Here is a 27,368-nt window from a genome sequence, read left to right as displayed (position 1 = left end):
AGAAAGAGAAAGAAAAATACCATATGAGATCGCTCATATGTGGAATCTAAAAAACAAAAACAAACAAACAAACAAAAACAAAGCATAAATACAGGACAGAAATGGACTCATGGACAGAGACTACAGACTTGTGGTTACCGGGGGGGGGGGGGGGGGGCGGGGTAGAGGGTGGGAAGGGATAGACTGGGATTTCAAAATTGTAGAACAGATAAACAAGATTACACTGTATAGCACAGGGAAATATACACAAAATGTTATGATAAATCACAGAGAAAAAAATGTGAAAAAAAATAAATAAAAAATAAAAATAAAAAAATAAAAAAAAAAAGTTTTGTCCTTATTTGTAAGAGCTTTTTACAATCTAAAGGTAATAATTTATCATCTTTCATATTGGTTAAATGTTTGTCATTTGCTTTTAATTCTGTATTTTTGAATATATAAGAGTTTTATATTTCTACATAATTAAATGTATTCAGAAATATTTTCTTCTAACTGTTTCATAGTTTCATTTTTAAAAATCAATTTTAAAACTCAATCTGGAGTCTACTCTGATTTGGGGATGAGCTAAAGTTCTAACCTGATATTTCATTTTCCATACAGCCAGTTTTCCCCGACTTGATTAGTCTAAGACCTCATTCTCTTCTGTAGTATTGAAAATTAAACCCCTCATCTTCTAAAAACACTTTTCTCTTAATTTCTGTGAAACTGCTTTTCTAATTTTGCGCTCCCACTTCTAAACATCCCTTCTTCGGTTTGTCCCTTTCCTCTTCACTAAATATAGGACCCTATGGTTCTGTTCTTGTCTTCCCTTTCATTCTCCACGAATTTCCCCCTGGGGTCTCAAATTCCATGATTTCAAAGTTTATCTCTAAAATAATTCCAAATCAGAATCTCTAACCTTTGCCTGGTTCTCATTTCTCTGGCACCAAATTATCAACTAAATGCAGGAGATCTAGAATAACTTTCCAGTCCTAAAGCTATTCTTCCTCCTATGTTCTAGTTCTACGGGTGACACTGCTATTTTCTTAGGCAATTTGACTTCTCTTCTGTGCCTCTTGACACTCAATGCTTAGTCCCACTGATTTCACTTCCACATTCTCTCTATTCGTCTACCACCACTGCTCCAACTTTCTCAGTGGATACTGTAACAAGTTTCCACATAGGTCTTCTAATCTTCACCACCACCATATAATCCAAACTATATACAACTGTTAAATAATTTTTCTTACAGAGTTTTGATCATATCAATGCCTTCTTCAAATATTTTAAAAGACAGTCCTCTCCATAGAAAATGATTCTATAAGCCTATACTTGCAAACCAAAATCTCCATCTGGCCCCAACCTCTGTAATATTAAAAATAACATTCATTGAGTTGGATAAGTACTTACTTACATGGTGGGGGGACCAGCATTTCACTTTAGGCAGCAGTGAAACACAGTAATTATAAGCTCAGGCTCTGAAGGTAAGGCAGTTCCAGGTTCAACTGTGCCACTTACACTGTTAACTCAGCCAAGTTCCTTTCCCTTTCTGAGCCTGTTTTCTCATCACCTATAAAAACGATACCTGCCCACTTCATAAAAATATTTAAAGATTAACTGAAATAACAGGAAACATGTTCGTCATACTGCCTGACACATCATAAAAGACAAATATTGATTGACTCTACTCTCAAATTCACCACCTGCCATTTCCCACTTTCAATTACTCTACTTTCAGCCAAACATTGTGACTGAAGATTTTCAATAAAACACTCTGTGTTCTTCCCCACCTCCATGACTGTTTTTCTTTTTTCCACTGAGAATTCCCTACAATTCCTTCAAGACATGTACATCCATTATAACTTGGTTTATGGTCTTAGGTCAAAGGCCATTACTTCCATGAAGCTTTTATACATTTTATACACTGTTTCACATTTAAAAAAACAATCATGTATCATTTTCTAATTTTAAAAAAAGCAGTTCAAAAAAGAAACAAGAAACAAGATTCAAACTACCTCTGAAGCAAAAAAGGATGAGATTAAGATGGAGTGACATTCCTGGCAAATTGTGCAATCCTGGATTTTCAAGAAATAGACTTCATTTATAACTGGAAAGATTTCCCATAATAGTTTGTTGTATTCTAAGAAATACCTGTATGTCTAACAAGAAGTGGTTCTCAAAGTGTAGGACCCTGTCTATCAGCATCACCTAGAAACCTGTGAAAAATGTTGGGCCCTACCCTACACCTAACTATTTGGGAACTGGAAATGAGACTCAGCATTCATGGTTGAACAAGTTCCCATGTCATTCTAATATACACTAAAGTTTGAGGAACACAGTGATACTAAAATAGCACTTGTGGTTTATTTTAGTTCCTTTAATATGTGGGTGTTAAGTTAAAACCTGAAGTGGATTTGGAAAACCAATAAGGAAAACTATATACTATACAGAATTGTCGGTGTGAACTTATCACCAATATACAACTAGCTACAAATTAGGTACTACTATGGCTTTGTTCTTTGCTTTAGTCTTATAAACCTCTGCTTTTCTCACCATACATATATATCTGATCTACACATAAGCTCAGATGTTTGTGGATAGGATAAAGAACCCTGGAGAACCAAGACACTAATACAATAGTCATAGAAAATACACAAATCAAAGATTAACAGTCAAGAAGGTACATCCAACAACAAAATTAACAAAAACACCAGGCACCAATCATCTTGGTACCTCATAAAAGTGACAGGAAGACAACACTGAGAAATATAAAACATCCAGACATGCTATAGGGGGAAAGGGTACCAAAAGGACTACATTTAAGATACACAGTGCATGAATTAAAACAAAAAGGTGAAAGAACCTAAAGCTATTTAGTAAACTTCTTAAATTATTGGGGGGTGGGGGGGCTTGCTCACTGGATATATGTTGCCCTGCCTTTTAGTCTTGTAGTTATGAAGTCTACAAACAAAACCAAAGGGGAAAAGCCAGTCACAGCCATGATTGTTGTGTAGTAACATTTAAATAGCATTTAACAGTTTACAAAACGCTTTTCAAATCACCATCTCAGAGGTATGCTCTCTGCAAAAGGCTAATACAAAGGAATTTAAGTTTAACACAAAAGACATGCTGAAAGATTAGTCTGGCAGTCTCAGAAACCTAGAAGACACTGTTTCTCAGATTATTTGTGACAGTGATTTACTTGGGAAAATGTAAAGCATTGATTAAATGAATTGCATGAAGCTAGGGCTCTAGCAATGCCTTTGTAAGAAGTTTATAACTGTCTAGAGGTGGTTTCATAAAGTATTACAAGAAAGATTTTCAAAAAAAGAAGCAACAGAGTGGCATAATAGAACCTTTCAATGAACTATAAAATTCTATCACATTCTCACTTATTAATGTAAAAATATGGGGTTATTATGCAAAAGAGGAGTTATGTGACCAAAGCAAACTGAAATATTAAAACATCTTTATGGGGGAAATTTCATGAATTGAAAAAATCTACGAGGGAGGGTATAGCTTAAGTGGTAGAGCCCATGTTTAGCATGAACAAGGTCCTGGGTTCAATCCCCAGTACCTACTCCAAAAATAAACTCAATTACCTCCCCCTCAAAAAAATAAATAAATAAATAAAAAGCACAAGAGGTATAAGCTGTCTTCCAGCCTACAGAGATGGTTATTGATTTTTAAAACCTTTTCTATTGCTGTTTAATCGGTGAGAAATAAAAGTAGTTTTCTCTGGGCAAGAAATTAACTACTCTTTAATATTCTACTTCTTGTGAGAGTAGTATAGGAGATAATTCTTTGTCACTGATAGATCTCTATTAGGTAAAACACAACAGCTTTATAAACTTTGATTTTCCCAAAAATCTTAGTAAGTTTTTCATATAGCACCAAAGTAGATCAGCTATTACAACAAACTCCTATGTGCCTATCAACTCGGCTTCTACAACTATCAAACATTTTGTTCTGTTTGCTCCACCTAACCTCCTCTGCAGCATCTGACACTGTAACACTCCATCCTTCTAGGTACTTTTCCTTTTGTTCTGTGACACTGCTTTTCTGGTTCTTCTCCTCCTCAGACTATTCCTTCCATGGTTCATGCTCTCCCTACCCACTGCTTAACCAGTTTGGAAAAAAACAAAGAATCCAATGGGATTTTGGAACTATTAAAGACATGTCACTTGCTGCTTTAAACTAGGATCACCTCTTTACCTAATTTTATCTCCCATTACCAGTTTCCAGGACAATCAGTAAACACTTAAAGTTTGTTAAGTGAGTTAACAAAACTCAAGGCACTCATCACTTTTTAGGCACTAGACCTGAAGGGAGACAGACACATGAAAATCCTGAATCTAGGCTAAGAGCAAACAGCTGGTATAAATCTCTGCCCCTTCTTAATGAAGGCCCAGAAGATACCACACCTAGTAGTGACCTTCACATATACCCAAAATTTATAGCCCAGCTTTCCTAAAGAAACTGAAGTATTAGCATTTGGGGATCTCCATCCTACTCCAGAGAACTGCAGTCAGATAAGCTAAGAATCTTGAATCTTCCATAAACATTTCCTTTCTTACCTTGAGCTCTGATTTTTTTTTTTTTTGGACCCTCATTTATTCTTATATCAATCTGAACTTTAAGTTTTGCCTAAAATGAAACTTTATTTATCTTCCCTTGTTTCTGCATTCTGTGGTACGTAATAGGTTAACAGGTGAACTCTTACCTTGTTTCATCCTTGGGTCTGGAGCCATCATCATTCTGTGAAGCACCTTTAACATCAACAAAATTTAGACAGAAAATGAGTTTTAAAAAGTGGTTTTCATGTGAACTCTTTCTTGAACATGCTATGTAGACAAAACTTTCATTAAATCTTTCTAGTAAAGAACATATTAGAATGGAATTAAATTCCAACATGATATTTAAAAGTAAAATGTGATAAATGTTCAAGTGATTGAAATTAGAAAAGTTTTAGCAAAAACTAATGGTGCAAATGATTATCATTTTTTGTGTATGCATATGATTATGTGTAAGAGATGATTAGTCAAGGTATATTACTCATTTGCTACTTCTGCCTTGTTTGAAATATATGTTGGCTTGATTCTAATTCAAATGTACTTTAGCCATCTTTTATATTCTAACTTCCTCCCCTAAAAAGTGCTGATTACTAACAGCATGATGGATAAAACAGATTTTTGAAAACAGAAAAACCAGTAATATCTTTCTTATGCAAAGGCCTTAAAAACAGCTTCAAGAACAGGAAAGTCACACATTGGTCTCAAAGTGGCCAAAATGAATGCCACAGCATTCATACTTTCTGCACATTTTATTTGGGGGAATATCCTTAGGATTCAGTGAGGGCCTGTGTACTATAAAAGTGATATAGAGGGAGGCTATTAGGTAGGCACACGGATTGCAGCAAAAACAGAACACAGAGAAGAAAAAACAAGAAAATGCAAAAAGAAGAACTCAAAACCTCAAAACAATACTAAGCAAAAGAATTCAGACACAGGTCATATACTATATAATTCATTTTTTATGATAAAACCAGAATAAGCAAATCCATAGAGACAGAAAGCAGATTAGTGGTTACCAGGAGATGAGGGAGAGGACAGTGGGGAGTGATTACTTAATGCGTAATAATTTGGTTTTTCTGGATGATGAAAAGATTTTGAAACTAGAGGTATTCACTGTGACTACACTAAGTGCCACTGAATTGTACACTTCATAAGGTTAATTGTATACTACGTAAAAGGCGAAATATTTATGTGATCTGAAGAAAACCAGGGTATTAATTGTATATTATGTAAATTTCATCTCAAAACAGTTTTTGAAGAAACAGCATTATAAAGCTGAAAATGCACATATCATTATATCCCGGCAATTCCACTCCCATGCATAAAATCTGCAAAAACCCTTCAACCTATATATCAGAAGATATATGAACATATAAAGGCAAAAATGTTCTATGTATCGCTGCATGTTCATTAAGGCAAAAAAAAAAATGGAAACATCTCAAATGTCCTTAGACATAAAAATGGATAAAGTGTAGTATATTCACCCAATAGATTATTAAATAAAATAAATGAGTTACAGATACATTAATATGAATAAACCTTAAAGGCAACATCGATATTTTTCATAGAACTCAAGAAAAAGCACAACTGTTTAAGGATACATGAATATGTGAAAAAAATTTTAAAGGAAATGATAAATTCAGCATAATAATAATCTCTAGGAAAAAAACAAGGAATGATACAGGGAAGACTTGTGTGGTAGTTCATGGGTGTTCACTTAATGACTCTGGTTTATATTTTATACATATCAAATATGAGAACATATGTTGTAGTACATGTATAAGAATATAAATCAAAGTACTTTTTAAACTGTAAAAATGAATAAAGAATAGTCTTAGCTGCAACCAACAATGATCATATTATAGAGTTTCTCTCTATAAAATATTTAGCTGGTACCCAGAGCCAGTTGAGATGTAGTAATCTCAAACAATATTTGGTAGAGCAAAAACTTTAGGCTAGTTTCTTAGAATTTATTTTACTGATAAAAAACACTATAGATATAACCACACATGAAAACGACTGTTTACCCTAAAATTAAAAGGAACCACAAAAACTAGATTCTAATGAGAAAGACTAAGAAAAAATGAGATAATGAGATAAAATCAGAACAGAATGGAACATATACAATAAGAACTGGAGGTTTTATATGCCAAAAACTATCCCCAAATTAAGTCCAGGGCACACACGGTAAAGAATGAAGATCTTTACAATAGTATGTTTCTATTTTATAATTATGAATTTAAAAGTAAAGAGACTTTTATTCCTCTTAAGGAAAACGAATGTCTCTGATGATGATACTTTTCAGTGTTTGTCAAATGTCATACTTGGGAAGACAGGTGTTAAACTAACAATCTTCCACCACCACCCGCCCAAGAAGTAAAAATAGATGAATGGGAAGTCTGTGCAGAAATGAACAACTGCCCCACACCCAATTTATTGAGTAAAGTGAGGACTGAGAGCTACAAGTCTACCTAATTAGCAAATTAAATAAAGGCTGCTTCTTTACAAAGACGCAAAAAAGAAGATTAACAGTTGTACTTAAGAAAAGGAAAACACCAAGACAGATTGTAATGTTACCTCCTAAACAGAAAAACAGGAACGTATCAAAGAAAATGTTACAACTCTCAGACTCAGCTGGAATACTAAACTTGTTCCTTGAGTAAGGATAGCAGTAGGGGTGGTAGAATGGGAATGTAAAGCTCTCTAATTTTTAAAGCTTGAAGAAGTGGGAAGAACAAACATGCTGAGTGATATTTGTAAAAGGCTTATTTATATAACTGATATTTTAAGAAAATTTATCCACCAAAAACAACGAAAATTTTTAAGTACCAAAAGAGATAATGCTGTCTCATCAGGAAAATCCAATCTTCACAGTACATCTAAATATAAAGCAAGCTATTATTTGGTGACTTTTAAATATGTCTGACCAAAATTCAGACATATTTCCTTTCATAAACATTGTTTTAAATTAACCAAAAAGTTAAAGTCTGAAAGAGCAGACTTCTTATAAGAATCATCCTATGTGTTCTTCCACAAAAAGTCTGACTGAATATGCACCAAAAAAGGAATCTAAAAGTCTGCAACATCAGAAAAATATCAGAATACAAAGGCAACCAACCAATGCACAGGTGCTAGAAATTCAACTTTAATGCTATGCTCTAATTCTCATTTCTTAAAGTTACAGAAATGAAACCAATCAAAAAACAACAAAAGTAGTTTCCACCACAGGTGCTTGTGGGCTTAACTAACTGGGTTTTGTCTGCTTACTTACAACAATTCACGATTTGATTTAAAGTTCCTAAGTTTTCAAGTGTGAAACCAAAAGCATACTGGAAAGAAAAGGAAGTAATAAATATTTGTGTTTCAGTCTTGACTCTGCACCATACTGGTTGGTGTGATACTGGACATACTACTTAAGCTCTCAGAGTCTCACTTTTCTTCATACACAAAACGCAGGTAATGACTTACAAAACTGTGATGGTCAAATTAGCATATACGTAAACACACTAACATAGTGCCTGGCACCTGGTAAACATTCAAAGAACAGCAGCTTTTTTATCTGGTAACTCCAACCCTAAAATCCACCACGACTTCCCAGTTAAAAGCTCTCTTTACTTCAAGGAATTAGGTTAAATTCTGTCAATTATTTTCCTACTTGAGTGGAAAACTGGTGACACAGAAATGTCCACTTACGTAGAAAATAAACAGTAACGTAAGTATAAATATGCAGCTTAGATTCTACTCTGATATATGAATACTAATATGCTTTACTAATTATTAAATATTCTGCATTAGCAGTAGTTTCAATTTATAGGGAAAAAACTTCGGAAGCTACAAATACTGAGGTTTTAGAGCAGTTTAACAATGTAATTTAACTTTTATTATCTTCCAGAATTCCAATTTATAGAAAAATGTAACCAATATAACCATTACAGCGTTCTTGTGAATAGCAGTCAATTAAAATGAACGTGTCAATACTGAAGCAGTATGACCATTTCAGAAATTTCTCTCCCATCCTCATTAACCCCAAAGAACCAACCTAGAAAACACACTAGGACTACCTTAAAGGACCTGCTATCAAAAAAAGGTTATGAGTTAAAGAGGAAGTATGAAGCCTTCCAAAGTAGAAACAGAAGTATGGCAGCATCTGACAGCTGCAAAATGTTTCAGAATGCAATTTCTAAATAAAAAGACCTTGTTAGACTAACAAGGAAACCATTAATCCACTCTTTGTCTTACCTCTAAAATCTACATTTCAAGTGAAAATACACTTAGTAGCACATTAGAAAGGTATGGAAATATCTAAAGGTAATCCACTGAGAAGTAGTTTTATTAAGTATGCTAGCTGTGCAGGCACTAATTCAGGTGCCAGCAAACTTCATTTAATCATATTTATTCCCTTTAACAAACACTACTAAATTATAAAATATACCAGCATGCATATAGTAAATTGGTTCTGTCATTATTTAACTCAAAAACATCTCAATAAATGTAGCCTACAAAAATGGAAGAGGACTGGCAAATGGATTCCAGCTTGTATTGGTTTGTCCAGTACAGTATTTAAAAGAATTTTGAATCAAATTTAAACTCAGACACTGCTACAGAAAATAAACTACGTTTGCCACTGGCACTGGAAGAGATGTGGCATTAAATATACCACATTAACTGCTATTGTTGGCTTACCAAATGAATACTTCATATATATCAATTCATCACTCATAGGGCCAGCTATATTCTGCTTTTATTTGGCTAGGTTTTCAACTTAAGGAAAAAGGTTTTCTTCATAGAAACAATGCACTAAAAGGAAATTTTTAAATGATCAATCTCTCTTCTTAAAAAGAAATAATTTCTTTAATGTGAAAAAGAAAAGCAGTAGCTACAACATACTACGGTGACTAATGTAAGAAGAATCATTAAAGATCCTATTCAAGAAGTGATTACTTACTTTGTGAACACGTAGTTTCACCGTTAGTAACAACTTCTGAATCTAACTGCAGTCCATCAAGACAAATCGACAAATCTCCTATTGTCTCTGTTGGTTCTTTGTCACCTACCAGCTGTAAAGTCACAACTACTTCCTCAACTGGAAGAGAATAAAATTACAGAAAACAGTCACTTTTTTTCCTTTAAGTCATCTTAACTGTTAAAAACAATGTCAGAAAAAATTTACATTTTTATGTATACAATTTGTTTTAATAAACTTCACCCAAGGTTTCAGACCTTTTAATGCCAAAATATTTTAAAAATAGAACAAAATTTGCTAATGTTTAATATCCACAGTGTAAAATACTGAATATGAATAGCTCAATCATCTTATTTATTATATTCATTCCCTCTTTATATAAAATGAGCCAGCAGGACATTTAAGACCACTCAAAAATATATGCTTGGCAGGGGAGGGTATAGCTCAAGTGGTAGAGTGCATGCTTAGCACCTCCTCTAAGAATAAATAAATAAACAAACCTAATTACCTTCCCCTAGCAAAAAAAAAAAAAACATGTCTGAATTATATTGAGTGAAAACATATAATTTAAGAATGAATTTTATCTCATAAATCCTAAGTGAGAAATAAAATTCTTAGAAGTATTTTTAGATAATCAAGGGTTTAAAAAAATCTGTTTTGAAATTATGACATTAAAACAAGCATGTTTCAAGTTTTTACGTATCTTTAGTATACACAGATATATATAAAGAGATATACACATATAAATAAAACCACAACCATCTAAAATGAGAAATTTAAAAAAATAATCATTGGGGGGGGAGGGTATGGTTCAGTGGTAGAGTATGTGCTTAGCATGCACAAGGTCCTGGGTTCATTCCCCAGTACCTTCATTAAGAAATATACAAATAAATAAGCCTAATTACCTGCCCCCCCTCAGCAATCATCATCATCTGAAAAGGAAACCTGTCAAAATATTAACCATATCTGTGTCTCTGTAGTGAGATTTTTCCTTTATTTCTGCTCTATATTTTTTAGTTTTCCATAACTGAATATACAGCACTTCAATAAGTATCTATTTACTAAATAAATATTCAAAATATTGGTTCCAAAAATGAATGGCCAAATCATGGTTACTGAGAATGCGTTAAACGGGTCAAGATTCATCTCCCTATTAATAGTCTAACAAAGAAAATCTTAAAAACAAATAGTGAACATAGTCATTCCCCACATTTAGCCTACGAATTTCTTAACAGAAAAACAAAACCTGAGCATACTTTCTATTATTTATACATACATACATTTCATATTGTTTGACTTTAATGTTTCATAGATATCTAATGCAGCAGTTCCCAACAAAACATCAGATTTCAGTGTCTGGTGACTCCACACACGAAAATGTAATTTACTCACAGGGGTAACAATACTGTGAAAAAAGATGAAAAAAAGATTATTTACATTAAATATCACAATGTAATCCTAAATAAATTACAATTAAGGTTTTCATTGCACCCCTTATAGTTTACTGTACAATCAATGTTACCTATATTCTGTCATCTTTTAAAAAAAATCTACATGCTACATGTTTGCAGTCTTCACTTGTGGCTGAACATTAGGGGCAACTTCATGCATGGATCAGCAACAAAAGCAAAAGTCTTCATAATCACAACTACTTTCTCAACTGGAAGAACTTGAGCTATGTGTTCCCCCAAATGCCTTGGCTTAAGAGCAGTAGTACTGATGCTGTGCAACAAAAACAAATACACTGTAAATCAACTCTATTTCAATTTAATTTTTTTTTTAAATTAAGAATAGCAGAATCATATAGGGCAGCAAGGAAAATTTCTTTTTCCTTAACTTTTAAACCACTAAGGAGTTCATGTTGTTATCAGCTTAAGATCCCTAGTACATATTTAGTGAGCACAGATAGCAGTTGATAGAAAATAAATGAGTAGTCTATTATTCTGAACTTCTCTAGTCATTATGGAGGCTGTAACCTTCTGAAGATTTTATTTGTTTTTTTAAAAAATGTTACTCACATATTGCTTAATATAGATTAAATCTCTAATGGGCCACTAATTAAAAACAAAGTCTAAGAAACAATGTTGAACTAAATACAGATAAGGAGCATTAGAATGAACTTCTGCGAATTTAAAAATTAAAGTGAGGTAATTCAACTGTACTTCAGTTTATATAAATATATATTCTTGTGTGTGTGTGTGTGTGTGTATGTGTGTGTATGTGTACTACTGCAAGGCCATAGAAAAAGTGAGCTACTCATAGCCCTCTATTTCAACCCTAAGGAAAGAGCTGCCAAGAATCTTTCTAGGCCCATGACGACCAGCTCTCCCAGCTGTTGTTCACTGGCAACAGTGATACTATCATCAACTAAATAGGAAAATGCAAAGAAAAGGAGAGGCTGGAAAAGCAAAGAACTAAAGAGAAAGGGGAATGGAAGAAGTAGTCTTAAGGGAAAAAGAAAAAACAAAAAAAGATGAGAGAGATAAGAAGAACATGAAAATACGTGAAAAACTTCTTTAAAATAGCATTTCTGCTCACCTACTGTACAAAATATACTGTAGAAAATATTTCCAAACCTACACTGTAAGAGGCTGCTTCCATTTGGGACTGTTCGTATTGTTGCATTTTTCTGTCTTCTTTGACTGTCCATCTACAGTGACTTCCACATACGGACTTGGTCCAAACCAATTCTTTTTATTTTCTTTAAGTTTTGCTGAAATGACTAAGTTAAAAAAAGGGGGGGAGGGGGATTTCAATATTTGAGATGTTAGTTCATCCTTCAATTTAATTTCATAAAGGTTCAACAGAACATTATTATTTTTATTATTTTAATGTTTTTAAGCAAAACATTTTATTTCAGATAAGCAGTTTGCCCTAAAATACTAATTCTATTCATGTATTACTTTTGTATTTCTTCCCAACCTACTAAAAAATATGAGACTTGCCCATACCAGCCACCCCAATTCCCATCAGTAGACCACCCCACTGTCAGCATCAGTAGTCTCAGAACTCTAAGGTCAATTTAAAAGTGCACTGACAAACTTAGTCAATACATATCAGAATGTCTATGGTGTCTCAGATATTGCTCTAAACTGTGGATAGAACAATTAGAGGCAAGTCCCCGTAATGAAAAATAGCCTAATGTGACAGAATATGACTTGGTACTAAAGAAATCTAAAGAAGTACTCTTAAGCAACCATCTAAATGACAAGGAGCCAGCCATGTGAAGATGGAAGGTAGAAAGAAGGGAAATGCCAGACAGAGGTACAAAAGCTTGGTATACCTGAGGAAAGGCACAGCAAAGAGGGGAAAATGGTAAATGAGGTGAGATCAAATTTAGCTTTGTTAAGCCAAGATAAGGAATTTGGACTTCATTCTAAGCATACTGAAAAGCCACTTAAGGAAGAGAGATACAAACAGATTATTTTTACCATCTCATATATCTCATTATCTTAGCAAGACCTTCTTACATCCTTAGCCTTCACCCTTGAGGCAGTAACCTTTGCCATAAAACAACCTTGTCCAAGCCCTGTGTGGAAGGTGCAATAAGTAGATTTGAATCTAGTAGAGCAACCCATGGTTGCCACAGGTGACATCTCATTGCTTCCCTATGAATGAGATGATCACAACCAAGGAAATATTCTACCACCTGGATATCTACTCCAGCAGCAAAGTTCAGAGAATGCCAGTACCCTTCAAGACTAAGGGGCCTTTGTGAGTTGCTAGGTAAGTTTATATAGCAGCTACCAAAGAAACTCAATATACAGTCCAACGCATAGATAGTCTAGGCACCCAGCTGGCACAGTCCCAGGTGGCGGTCCTGAATCTCTCGACTTCACGTACATCAAATACTTCTGTCCACTAGTGCTTGAGAGACTACTAGAGCCATCTAATTAAGAGATGACAATGATTTAGACTAGGGTGGTGAACATGAATATGGGGAGGGAAAAAGACAACCAACAGGATTAGACTGCATAGATGAATCAGTTGGGGAAAAGCAGCAGAAAGGATAACTCCCAGGTTTCTGGAGTGAATAACTGAATGGAAGGTGGTATCATTTAATAAAATGGAAAAGATCTGGGAAAGAACAAGTTTGAGGAGGGCAGCAAAGGCAGGAAATCAAGTGTATTATAATAAACGTACAAAATTTGAGATATTGTGAGAAGTCTTAAGTGGAAGCACTAAGTACGATGTCTTTTTCAGAAAAGAAAACATTCAAGTGGGGACCAGATTTATCTCTTGATTAGTATGTACCATAAAGCCCTAGCGCTTAACACAAAGCCTAATTTAATCACAAGATTATCACAGAAAAATAGAAAATTCCTATTTTTAATACATTTCTGGTCTGAGAAAAGGTGAAATAGCCCACACAATTATGCATAAGCTCATTTTATCTCAGGGGCTCTTATGGTCCTCTAAAATTGATTAAACCTAGAACCAAGAACAATGCAGATCTGACAGGAAGGAAATGATCTGCCCTCAGTGGCTCTTTTGGGGATGCAAACTTTTGAAAGCTAGTTTGTCACATAATCCCACCCAACCACATGAGAGCCATTTTAGGAAACTTTAAATGGGGAAATTAAAGGAGTAAGGGAAACTAACACCAACTGTTAGTGTTTACTGAGTCTGGCACTTGAATATGGTCATTTCAATACTCAAGATTATTCTATGACACAGGTATTATCATCTTAATTTTACACATGAAAAAACAAGCTCAACAGAATTTAAAAGTCTGTCCAAAGGTCACTGCAAAGCCTGGGCAAGAGAAATTACTTAAGGGTTCAAATCTCAAAGTTCAGAGGGGGAGGGTATAGCTCAGTGGTAGAGCACATGCCTAGCATGCCTGATGTTCTAGGTTCAATCCCCAGTACCTCCTTTAAAGAAAGAAACAAACAAACAAACAAACTTACCCCCCCAAAAAACCCAAAATAATTAAAAACCTCAAAGTTCAGATCACATAAAACTTTCATTATAGTCTCAATACTATGAAATATACCAATGTACTGCTTCCTAAAATCTAAATCCCCACAGTAAATTAAAAGATTAAAAGAACTACCACATGATGCAGCAATCCCACTCCTGGGGATACATCCAGAGGAAACTCTAACTCGAAAAGACACACGCATCCCAATGTTCAAGCCAGCACTATTTACAATAACCAAGATATGGAAGCAATCTAAGTGTCCAGTGACAGATGAATGAATAAAGAAGATGTGGTATATAAATACAGTGGAATATTACTCAGCCATAAAAAAGAATGAAATGCCATATGCGGCAACATGGATGGACCTAGAGCTTATTACACTAAGTGAGACAGAGAAAGACAAATATCATAGAATATCACTTTTATGTGGAATCTAAAAAAAAATGATACAAATGCACTCAGTTACAAAACAGAAAAGGACTCACAGACACAGAAAATAAAGTTAGTAGAGAGGAAAGGTGAGAAGGGATAAATTTGAAATTTGGGATTAACAGATACATACTACTATATATAAAAACAGATAAACAAGGACCTACTATGTAGTACAGGGAACTATAATATCCTGTAATAGTCTATAATTGAAAAGAATCTGAAAAAGAATACATATTTATATATGTATGTATATACATATGTATAACTGAATCACTTTGCTGTATACCTGAAACACTGTAAATCAATCATACTTGAATTTTTTTTTTTGAAGAGTAAAAAAACTAAAAATGACAAACTGGAAGAAAAGGAATCAGAAAAATGTCATTATTATCAGTCACCTGGGCTACTTCAAGAAGCCTACGCTATTCTTCAAGAAGCCTGTAATTGTCTGTTTTTATTTTAACTTCTGCAATCCAACCTCTCACAGCTTCTAGAAATTATCTTCCTAGAACAGATATGATCATGTCAATACTTTTCAATGATTCTCTAATGCCTGCAAAATGAAGTTTAAACCCTTCTGGGGCATTTTACATTGTTTACTATATACCTTCACAGACCCTTCCTAGATCAAATCCCACCAGGCCCCTGGTATTCTAACCACCTGTAGCTGTTTGCTGTCCTTCACAAGGGACATGTAATTTCAGGCCTCATATGTGCTACCCCCTCCACCATACTGATCCTTCTTCCTTGTCACCCAATAAAATCCTACTTCTTAAGAGACAAATGTCCCCTTCTCTTTGATTGAGTACTTCTTTAAACATAAGAAGTTAAATTGTTCTTGCCTCTCTGCTTCCACAGCATTTTCATATTTATGTATGGTTCCTACAGCTTTTTATTCTGTCTTAGTAAGTTTGTTAGTTTTTACCTGTTTAACTCACCCTGTAATTCTCTTCATGGCAAGGTTATAACCTGTCTTTATAACTTGCTATTGCACTCAGTGATTTAAACCTGAGAGACATTTAATACTTTTGTTGAACCAAATGATCAGTCATGATAGAAAACAAGTTGTCCTGCTTTATAGTTACTTACACAGACACACATACAATCTACTGCATATCTATCTGATCCTTCTGTTCTTAAAGTAAATGCTTTTGATCTGATTTCAATTCTTCATCCTACCTGTCCAACACAAAAAAACTTTGATAATTTAAAAATTAAGTAAAAGTGAATCTTTAGCTTATCCAACTTATTTTGAGAACCAGGAGGCTATAGTGAACAAGGGAAAACAAATAAGGGTGCTGAGACCAGTAAATTAGCAGAACAATGAACTGAAAAGAGATAAAACTAGTGAGGCAAGGGCTACCTCTGTGGTCACAAGTCTTGAGAGGCCACGTGAAGCCCCTGTGGCAGAACTATGTCTTCACTGGGCAGAACTGGATAATAAACTCTTGACTTTAAACTTTTAAGTATGAAGAACCCTTCCGGTCTCTGAGCATTGGAAGCTAAATATATGGTGTTTCTAGTAAATTTGGGGAAATGCAGTAATATTTAATTCTAATTAGTAATAACTAAAATAAGATGGTTTCTCTTCCTCAAATGATGAGTTTTAAATAAAGACTGAGACGAATAAATTTCCAGGAAATACCAAAGTATTTATTTTGCCCACAGAAGTATAATGCTAGCATACAGCAGGCATCAAAACACAGATAAATTCAGTCTAATAGCTTAAGTTATGTATAGAACATAATTAAACAGGAAGTGGCTAAAGACAGGGAAGGATGTAAGAAAACAGACTTATGTCCAAGGTAAAGGACCCAGGCCGTGGAATTAGAGATAAAGAATAGATGATCCAGGAAATGCAAGATTAAAAATCAACACAATTTGATAATGGATGGAGATGTAAAAGGTAAAGGACAAAGAGGCAAAGAAAATTTTAAATATGTGATCCACCAATTAGCTTCTTGGTAACAGTGTTAACACCTGCATTCTAGTCATAAATTAAATTTTTACTGTTAAACACCAATGATCTTTCACAAAACAGTATCATTCTTGCCATTCATTCTGGCCCCTTTTACATTTTAAGAAGATCAGAATGATAATGTTAAGAAAGAAGACAATGTAAAATAAGCAACCAACCTTATAAAAGATTTAAGCTTAGACTGCTATTAAGATATTAAATTAGATATGAGAAATCCTAGAGGGAGAAAGAAATAAGGAATTAGAAGAATAATTACTGTGCACTTATATACTGTTTTGAAGTTTTTCAACTCATATACACTGTTCTTTCAACAACCACGTGACAAAGGTGTTAATATACTCAGTTCACAGATAAGGAAACTGAGGATCAAAGATATTAGTGACATACACAAGGTTATACAACTATTAACGATCAGGACTAACGATCAGGAACCAGGACTAAAATTCAACATTAACTACCCTAAGATTGGAGTCACTAGTCTGTATAGATTTGTTGATTAAAACTGAGGGTGGAGGGCTAGATGACCTCAAGAGCTTAGCTGTAAAAGCTTTAATGGCACACTTGTCAAAACATTTGAGTTAAGTATTTATGATTTTGTGCTAAGATTTTTGCATTTATTTGTTAAATTATAGAGGAAAGCTACTGTCCAACACAAGGATCAATACAGACATATTCAATACCCAATAAAAGTGTTAAGAGATTGTTTAAATGTCAACAGAGGTTCTCAAAGGAGCTGCCTCCATCAATTACCTTGATCTATGAAAGATGGCACAAAAGACAATCTTTCTAATCCAACTGAAACTGAAATAGCGAAATGGCTATTCAGGTTACTTCCATAAATTAGTTAGAATCAAATTACAGAAAGTGTTACTAATGCACTGTTTTTTTTTTTAAGCTTAAGGTGTATAGCATTACAATTTGACTTACATATATCATGAAATGATTACCATAGTCAAGTTAAGTGAACATTCATCATCTATCTCATATAGATAAAAAGTTAGTTAGAAAAAATTTTTTTTCCTCATGATGAGAACTCTTAGGTATACTTTATTTATGTAAATACTGAAAAGGAAAAGTGAGGCTGCCTTTCCTTTGATGTCCCTATAAAGAATTAAGTGAAATTAAAACATACCCAAGTTCTCTAAACAATCCACTTATCAATAACATTATGAATTAACTTTTTAGAACTCTGTTTTTCTACAACTTATAATAGTTACCATTTCTCTGAAAGAGATTTTCTACTTGCCCTCAACTTCGTAAGGGAAAACAATCAGCAAATATATACTATAAACAAATAATGTATGTATGCATGTATGTATGATAGTTAAAAAAATACCAATTTGAGCAGAAACATAGAATAGGATTTTAAGTTTTGACACTAAATTCTATCAGTCTTTTACATCAATTTTCTAAAACATAAATCCAACTGATTGCTCTCTGTTAAAAACTCTTACTATTTTCCATCTCCCTTGGCAAAAAAAATTTTTTTTTAATTTGTATCCCTGACACACCTGAAGGAGATGACCCACTGCCATTAATTCTCATAGCTCCTGGATCTGCAGCAGTGGCTTTTAGGAACATCAAGGAAAGCCTTGTACATTTCCTTCCTTTAAGCCTCTTGCTCTTTGATATTTGCTCCTGATTCTTTTCTACCTTTCTACTGTTAAGTAGTAGCAATGCTTCAAACACCACCTCCTTTCACAACAACTCTATTCAAATGCTGATCTCTCTTTCCAGACCAGTCATTATTTCTTCTCACCATTACCATACACCCTGGCATTTATACTTTACACTTGTATATTTATGCCTTCCTTGATTCTAGAAGATGTTGAAGCACCTTACAAAAAAAAACAAATATTATAGCTGATCCATTAACACAGAATAAAAAATAACAATGTCAATTAAGGAGATTTGCACAAAATAAATTAGTTCTGAGGTTTCTGGCATCAAAAGCAAAGAAGTAAATAATAAATTATGGGGGGAAAGTATAGCTGAGTGGTAGAGCACATGTTTAGCATGCACGAAGTCCTGGGTTCAATCCCCAGTACCTCTTTTAAAAACAAATAAATCTAATTACCACCCCCCAAAAAATTTTTTAATAAAACAATATATTATGAAGGATACTTGATCCTATTCAATGTGGCACTTTACTAATTTATTATCTGATACTCTCCATTTGTCTCATATTTAACGATATATTTGTTAAATATATAACTTTTATCCATAATTCATGGTGTCTTTTTTTATTCAAATGGTTTTGCCCTATCGTTATACATTCTCAGAATTTTTAGACCCAAGATTAAAAGCTTTCAAATGGCTAAGAATGTTTTCTTGGGGTGTACTCAGGCATTTGTTAAATGTTTTTCTTACTGTGATAACAATGATAACAAATAAGACAGTCAGTTTATGCAGAGAAAAAGTCTAAAAGAATATAAACCTAAATCTACACCTAAAACAATGTAACAGTATTTATCTCTGAGGACTGAGATGATAAATAAGCACTTCTCATTTTATTTTACTCAGTTTTTAAAAATAAAATCATGTATATTACTTATGTAAGCTGAGAAGTTTAAAGAATTTTTAAAAGATTGTTCCAATCAAAGGTTTCAACATTAAGCTGCACCAAAAAACACAAGTCTTAAGAAGCGTGGCCCAATGTAAATAAGCTTACCCAGAGTACCGTGAGGATGGGGAAGGGAGAAACAACTAGAACCTGGCTTTAGCCAAGAAATATTACTCTTTCGTTGAGAATCAGACATGGCTAAGGAAAGAGATTAGAGTTAGTGAAAGAATTCCCCAAAATAAACTCTAGGACGCTGTCATCCTAAGAAGCTGTTTCCTTTGTATAATGCAATCACCTTTAGATTCTTGAGGAAAATAATAAGATACAGTTTGTAGCCTAATATTAAAAATCCAGAGTCAGATTTAAGTCAGGTATAGCAGAAACAAAAATATTATACAGAGGGTAACTGCTCTATAGACAATAAACGCCATTAAATTAAAATGAGAGAGACTGAAGTTTCACTGTGTGATAGACACATAAACATGTCTGAAGAAAATCCAGTGCCTCACCTTGGCTAGAGCAAATAGCTCCTATATAAAGCCTAGAGAGACCATAAGGAGAAAGACTGTAAAAAGTCTTAGCCTAGTTTAAAGAAATTCTACACCATAATCAAGGAGATGCACTGAAGGTTTCTAAGCAGGTGGCATATTAAGAACATTAATCTGAAAGTGATATACTTGGTTAGCATAGTTAGAGAAAGAAACAAAGACAGAGATAATAGTTTAGGTAAGTAACAACAGTAACCCCCAAAATTTAAAACAGACATTTCTCCAAAAAAAGATATATAAATGGATACTAAGCACAAGAAAAGATGCTTAACATCACTAACTGTAAGAGAAATGCAAATCAAACCCATGAGATACCACTTCACATCCATCAGGATGTCTCTAATCAAAAAGAAAAGCACTGCAAAGATGTGGAGAAACTGTAACCCTTACACATGGCTGATGGTAATATAAAATGGTGTGGATGCTTTTAAAAATAATTTGGAATTCTTCACAATGTTAAGTGTGGATATTATATGACCCAGTGATTCTACTCCTAGGTATATACACAAGAAAACTGAAAACATACACCTTCACAAAAGCTTGTATACAAATGTTCACAGCACTATTCCTAATAGCCAAAAAAGTGGAAGCAACCTGAACATCCATCAACAGATAAATGGATAAAGTTATGTCCAGACATGGCATATTATTTGGCAATAAAAAGAAGTTATATACTAACACATGCTAAAACATGGATGAATGTTGGGAACAATATTATGATAAGAGAAAAAAGTCCAAGACAAAAGGCCACGCATTTTATGATTCTATTTATATGAGACATCCAGAATAGGCAAAGCTACAGAGACTGAAAGTAAATTAATGGTTAGCTAGGGCTGAGGGTGGTTGGGGAACATGGAGCAGGGCTTTCTTTCTGGAGTGGTAAAAATGTTCTAAAGTTGACTGTGGTGATGGTTGCACAACTCTGAGTATATACTAACAACCATTGACCTCTAAAAGGGTAAACTGTATGGTATGTGAATTATCTCTCAACAAAGCTGTTAATAAAATCCAAAACAAAACAAAATACAATAGCAATTGTCCAAGCATGTTTAACGAAAAAAAAAAAAACCCCAAATCCTGTATGATATACACAAGAATATTTTGAAATAAAAAGTGTAATTTTTACATACCTTAACATTATGTTCATTCATTCAGCAAATATTAATTCAGCACCTGATATGTAACAGCCACTAAAGACTTTCTTAGGATTTTTTTTTTAATATTTGGGGGTAAAAAAAGTAAAGCAATAAATCTTTTTAAGACTTACCAGTAATCTGAAGTTGTGATTTCATGGTCAGGCTACCCATTGAACCAAGCTGTGATCCACTGTCAGACATACCACAAACAGTACGGCAAACCTGAAAACAGCAAAGAAGGCACTATAAACGTCAAAAATTCCTACTTAAATAATATATAAATAGTGCTAACTAGGCCATTTCCATGTTCCACTGAAGGCCATATAATAACTAGTGGCCTTCACATTGCTAAATTCAATTTTCAATTCTAGTATTCCTCCTGCCTACCCGGTCAGCAAAATCTGACATGGCTGATCATTCCTTTTTCCATGGTTTACTTTCTTCCTTTGAGTTCCCGAGACATTCTCTAGGTTTCTGTCCTACCTACCTAATGTTCCTTCTCAGTCTCCTTTGATGATTCCTTCTGTTCTCTCCATTCTCTTAATATTGCAGTGTCCTAAGGGCTCAGTTCTCAGTTCCCTCTTCTCTCATCTCTCCATACTCATTTTCTCAAGGATATCATCCAGTGTTATTACGACTTTAAGTATCATCTATATACCAACAAGTCCCAACTTTATATATTTCTATCTCCGACTTCACTCCTGAAGTAAACAACTTCACTTGTGTATCTAAAAGACATTCCAAACTGAACACATCCGAAACTGAACTCCTAGATGAATATAAAGACATCCAACGCTCGTCGATTAGAAGACTTAACAGCATTAAGACAGCAATAGTCCCCGAAATGATCTACAGATTAAACACATTCACTATTAAAATCCCAACTGTCTATTCTATAGACATTCACAAGTCAATACATGGAAATACAAAGGACCAGGAATAGTCAAAACAATCTTGAAAAAAATAAAATAAAATTGGAGGACTCACACTTTTCAATTTCAAAACTTACTGCAAAGCTACAGTAATCAAGACAGTATAGTATTGGCATAAGCACAGATATACAGATTAATGAAATAGAACTGAGCCCAGAAATAAATCCAAATATCTATGGCCAACTGATTTTTGATAGGCGTACTAAGACAAACATTTCAACAAATAGATATTCATGTGCAAGAGATCCCTACCTCACAACCATGGATAAAAGTTAATTCACAGTAGATCACACACCTAAATGTAAGAGCTAAAACTATAAATCTCTTAGAAGAAAACAGGTATAATTCTATGTGACCCTGCACATTAGATAGTTCCTTAGATACCACACTAAAAGCAACAAAAGGAAAAAAATGATAAATTGGATATAAAAATCAAAAATTTAAACTTTCATTTTCCAAAAACACCATCAAGAGAGAAACCAACCCACAAAATGGAAGAAAAATTTTGTAAATCATGTATCTGATAAAAGTATCTAGAATAAAGAACTGTTACAACTCAGCACAAAAAGACAAATAACTGAAAAACTGCAAAAGAACTGAACAGGCATTTCTCCAAATAAGATATTACAAATGGCCAATAAGTATATGAAAAGATGCTAAACATCATTAGCCATCAGAGACGTGCAAATCAAAACCATAAGGAAATAATACTTTACACCTACTAGGATGGCAATAATCAAAATGACAGATAACAAATGTTGACAAGGATGAAACTAGAATGCTCACACTGTGCTGGTAAAAAATGTAAAATGGTGCAGCTGCAGCAGAATATAGTTTTATGGTTCCTCAGGAAGTTAAACACTGAATTACCATATGATCTAGCAATTATACCCCTAGGTATATAACCAAGGGAAATGAAAACATGTCCACACAAAAATTTGAACATGAATGTTCACAGTAGCATTATTCATAAGAGCCAAATATAGAAACACAAATGTCCATCAACTAATGAGCAGATAAATAAAATGTGGTATAGTCATACAATGGAGTATTATTCAGCAATGAAAAAACACTAGTAAATGCTATATCATGGATAAATCTTGAAGTATTATGCTAAGTGAAAGAAGCCAGTCACAAAGGACCATATACTGTATGATTTCACTTACATGAAATGTCCAGAGTAGACAAATCTATGGAGATGGTAAGTCAGTCATTGGTGGGCTAGGGTTAGGGCTGAGTGGATGGGGTATTGAGTGACAGCTAAGGGGCACAAGGATTCTTTTGTAGGTAATGATGTTTAAAATTGATTGTGGTGATGGATGCACAACTCTGAATATACTAAAAGCTATTGAACTGTATGTTTTAAATGGGTATACTATATGGTATGTGAAATATATCTCAATAAAGCTGTTAAAAACAAAAAAATTAGGGAAAAAAATTTTCTAGACTAAATAATTTTAATACCAATGGACTATCACTAGAAGAATTTCTACAGAATGTACTTGAGGAATAAGAATGATCCTCAAAGGAAGTTCTGCAACTAAAGACACAAAAGTGACTAAGAAAGGGGTAACATTAGGTAAAGCTAAAATACACATAATGATGTCTAATTTGGGGATTTAAAAATAAAAATAAAATACTGAATAACAGCATTAAAGTCAGGAATGAAGGTAACTGGAGTTAACTGTTCCAAGATCCTTGTAGTGAGCAAGGCAAAGACATTGATTAATTTTTGTGAAGTTAATATGCAAGATTTCAAAAGAATGCAAAAAGTAAAACCAAAAAAGAAAATAAAGTATGTGGGGAATGAATTTTCACAAAAAGATGATAGAGTACACAAGTGTATCTGAATTCCCTTTCAAATTCTCCCTAAACTCTGGTGAAGGAACTTCAAAAATTAAAAAAGCAGTAATAATGAAGGCCAGGAAAAACAGAAGTAGAGATAACAATCAAGTAACTTGCTCCAAACAGATGGACCAATGCTAACTATAGCACACTCAAGAAAGTGGACTCCTATCCTGTTGGTAATTGGGAAAAGCCAAGAACCAAGATGGTTTACTTATAGCAGCCTCAAGAGAATGCACCAAGTGATTAATCACTGGAAGTAGGAAGTAAAGTTGGGACACAGAAACAGAATTGGCTGAAAGCTTCTTACCAAGCATTCTGATTGCTAAATTCCCTACTTGACAACACAAGGCTTGGGTTTTTCCCCCTCTATAGAGGGGAAAATAGAGCATGCCTGGAATGGGAAATGCCAGGCACAGGTGAAGGCTGAAGAACAGTAACAAGAACAGGAAAATTAAAGGAATATATGCAAACTGAATGACAAAATTCCCATCCTCTTTTCCCACTAGGCTCCCAACCCACTGCAGACAAGACTTAACCCACCAGGCAGGAGATTGGGTAACTTCATAAGAAGACTGGTCCCAACAGTACACCTGACAGCACTATAGTCCTCTCCTCCCTACATGCACACTCAGAGCTCCCAGTCTGATTTTAAGTCTCCCACCCTTAAACATGAAAAAGTTGTGAAAAGCTTCTATCATGAAAAGCAAAAGAAACTTTATAAAATATATCAACATTTCTCAGAGAGATGAAAAGATACTACCTACATTCATCAGACAAAAACAGGATGCCATTAAAAAAGTACATTTAGGGAAAAGTTAACTAGCATGAAAGCTCTTTCCAACAGAAACAGCCTAAACTATGGAGATGGGCTACATCAATCTGGTCAGCTCTTGAGCAGCCTAAAATTGCAAGCTCTGTACATAGATTTCATTTTATCAGAGCACTGGAATTGGGATCAACTAATACCTGTACTGCCAGGCTGACAAATTAACTTGATTGCCAGGGCTATGCTATAATTTTAAACAATTGTGCAGCTTTAAACTACATTTTGGTCCTTATGAGGACTGACTAGCAACATGTCCTGTTTTTCCTTGAGACCAGACTACACAGTTGAGTTTTCCATTCTTTCTTTACATAAATATCTTTACCTTAAACCTCCATTATCTAAGAAAACTTATAATTTTGGAGAGTTTTCCAAATACATTATGGGTAGAATATGAATGACTCATGCGGTCAATGTCATCTAATTTACAATGACCAACATATAGTACTAAGTAAGCACTATCACATGCACTTTAGTTCTTAGATCACAGAATGTCTTAAATTTGATACCCTGCAAAGTTCTTTTGCAAAGGGCCAGAAAGTATATATTTTAGACCTTGTGGGCCATATGATCTTTCTCACAACTGCACAACTGTCATTGCAGTGTGACAGCAGTCACAGAAAATACATAAAATGAATTAATGAGACTGTGTTCCAGTAAAACTTTACTTATAAAAACAGGCAGAGAGCCAGATTCCTCCCATGGGCTGTACTGCACCTGCAACCATCAAATTTAAAAAAACTTGATAGCACCCTATATACATTACCATTATGGCTAAACACTGAGAAATATGAAGAGGCAAAAAATTTCTTGAGACATTAGAATAAAACAGTTGGGTGAGAAAAATCTGACTTTTTTTTTTTTACATCCTCCTCTTTATTCCCATTACTACTGTTTTCATTTGGCTCTCCCTGTACTATCACTCATTTCAGTATTTCTCCTTGCACCCCAATCTGTCCACAGTGTTGTCAAAGGATTTTTGAGATGAACTCTCTATACCTCTGATGATCCTCCCTGATCTTGGCTTGCCTATTCTCTTATTTCACATGCCACTCTCCAGTACACACCCCACGCTCCAACCACATAAAATTTACTCATCATATCCCCAAATGACATCTGTTTAACACTTCTGTGATTTACTCTTCGTTTTTTCTGTTCAAATTTTGCCCTGCTACTTCCCCAAATTCCCATTCATCTGGTCTTCTCTCATTCTTCAATGTTCTGTTTAAGTATCTCATCTGGTAGCCTTCCCTAAACTTCAAGGCAGAAATAGCGAACTTCTTCTTCTTGTCAACTCTATAGCTTATATTCCAGGAAATATTATAACACATTAAGTTTGCAGACTTTGGAGTCTGATAGATCTAGATCCACATCTCAGCAATGAAAATTTAAAATCTGTCCGAAGGACAATATCAACAGAGTGAAAAGGTAACCTACAAAATAAGGTTTGCAAATCATTCATCCAAGGGATTAATATTCAAAATATTTAGAGAACTCCTAAAACTCAACAAGAAAAAAAAAACTCAATGCAAAAATGGACAAAAGATTTGAACAGACATTTCTCCAAAGAAGGCCAGTAAGTACATGAAAAGATACTCAACACTTCTATGCAAATTAAAACCACAATGAGATGCTACCTCACACCCATCAGGATGGCTACTATCAAGAAATTCCAGAAAATAACAAACGTTCTCAAGGATATGGAGAAACTGGAACCCTTATGCATTGTTGGTAGGAATGTAAAACAGTACAGCTACTATGGGAAACAGTATGGCAGTTCCTAAAAAAATTTTAAATAGAATTACCATATGATCCAGCAATACCACTTCTTGGTACATACCCCAAAGAACTGAAAGCAGGATGTTGAAGAATTATTTGTACATCCATGTTCATACCAGCATTATTCATCATAGCTACAATGTGGAAGCAACCCAAGTGTCTATTAATGAATGAATGAATAAGTAAAATGTGATATATACACACAATAGGTTATTATTCAGCCTCAGAAGGGAAGGAGATTCTGACACATGCTACAACATAAATGAACCTTGAGGACATTATGCTAAGTGAAATAAGCTAGCCACAAAAAAATGATTCCACTTACATGAGGTACCAAGAGTAGTCAAAATTAGACACAGAAATTAAATGAACGGCGGTTAACAAGGACTCAGGGAGGAGGAAGTGGGGAGTTATTGTTCATTGAGTACAGAGTTTCAATTCTGCAAGATGAAAAGTGTTCTGGGGGTGGATGATGGTCAAGACTGCACAATGATATGAATGTGCTTAATACCACTGAAACGTATACTTTAAAATGGTTACTGTGATAGATTTAATGTTATGCGTACTATACCACAATTTAAAAAAAAAAGGCAATGTCATTTGCTCTTTTGGTTTACTGGTTCTCAGGGAAACAGGGTGCCAATTTGTGAGGAGACTTAAGCAGCCCTATAAAAAGATCTATGTGGCAAAGAAATGAGTGCTTCCGTCAACAGACAGCACCAACCTGCCAGCCAAGCAAGAAAGACACCTTAGAGGCTGATCCTCCAGCCCTAGTAGCCTTCAGTCAACATCTTGACTGTAACCTCAAGAGACCCAGGGTCAGAACCATCCAGCTATGTATGCCATTTTTGAATTTCTGTCCCAGAGAAACTATGTAAGACAAAAAGTT

At 34.3% G+C, this 27,368-nt stretch overlaps 1 protein-coding gene across 4 annotated transcripts in view; it reads right to left on the bottom strand.

Moving 5' to 3' along the window:
- The window catches only part of ITCH (itchy E3 ubiquitin protein ligase), a 92,923-nt gene that overhangs the window by 47,944 nt on the left and 17,611 nt on the right, over positions 1 to 27,368 (bottom strand). For all 4 annotated transcript variants that reach the window (XM_072944052.1, XM_072944053.1, XM_072944054.1 and 1 more), the window contains 5 exons: positions 21,229 to 21,319; positions 12,097 to 12,238; positions 10,797 to 10,921; positions 9,499 to 9,636; positions 4,703 to 4,748 (listed from right to left, as the gene is read on the bottom strand). In XM_072944052.1, the coding sequence (XP_072800153.1) occupies positions 4,703 to 4,748; positions 9,499 to 9,636; positions 10,797 to 10,921; positions 12,097 to 12,238; positions 21,229 to 21,298 (521 nt within the window). In that variant the 5' untranslated portion in view covers positions 21,299 to 21,319. The remainder of the gene's footprint in view (positions 1 to 4,702; positions 4,749 to 9,498; positions 9,637 to 10,796; positions 10,922 to 12,096; positions 12,239 to 21,228; positions 21,320 to 27,368) is intronic.

Source organism: Vicugna pacos, chromosome 19, assembly GCF_048564905.1.
Source record: "Vicugna pacos chromosome 19, VicPac4, whole genome shotgun sequence".
Lineage (NCBI taxonomy): Eukaryota > Metazoa > Chordata > Mammalia > Artiodactyla > Camelidae > Vicugna > Vicugna pacos.
Note: the sequence above shows the minus strand (reverse complement) of the source record. Positions and strands in the feature narration are given on the sequence as shown.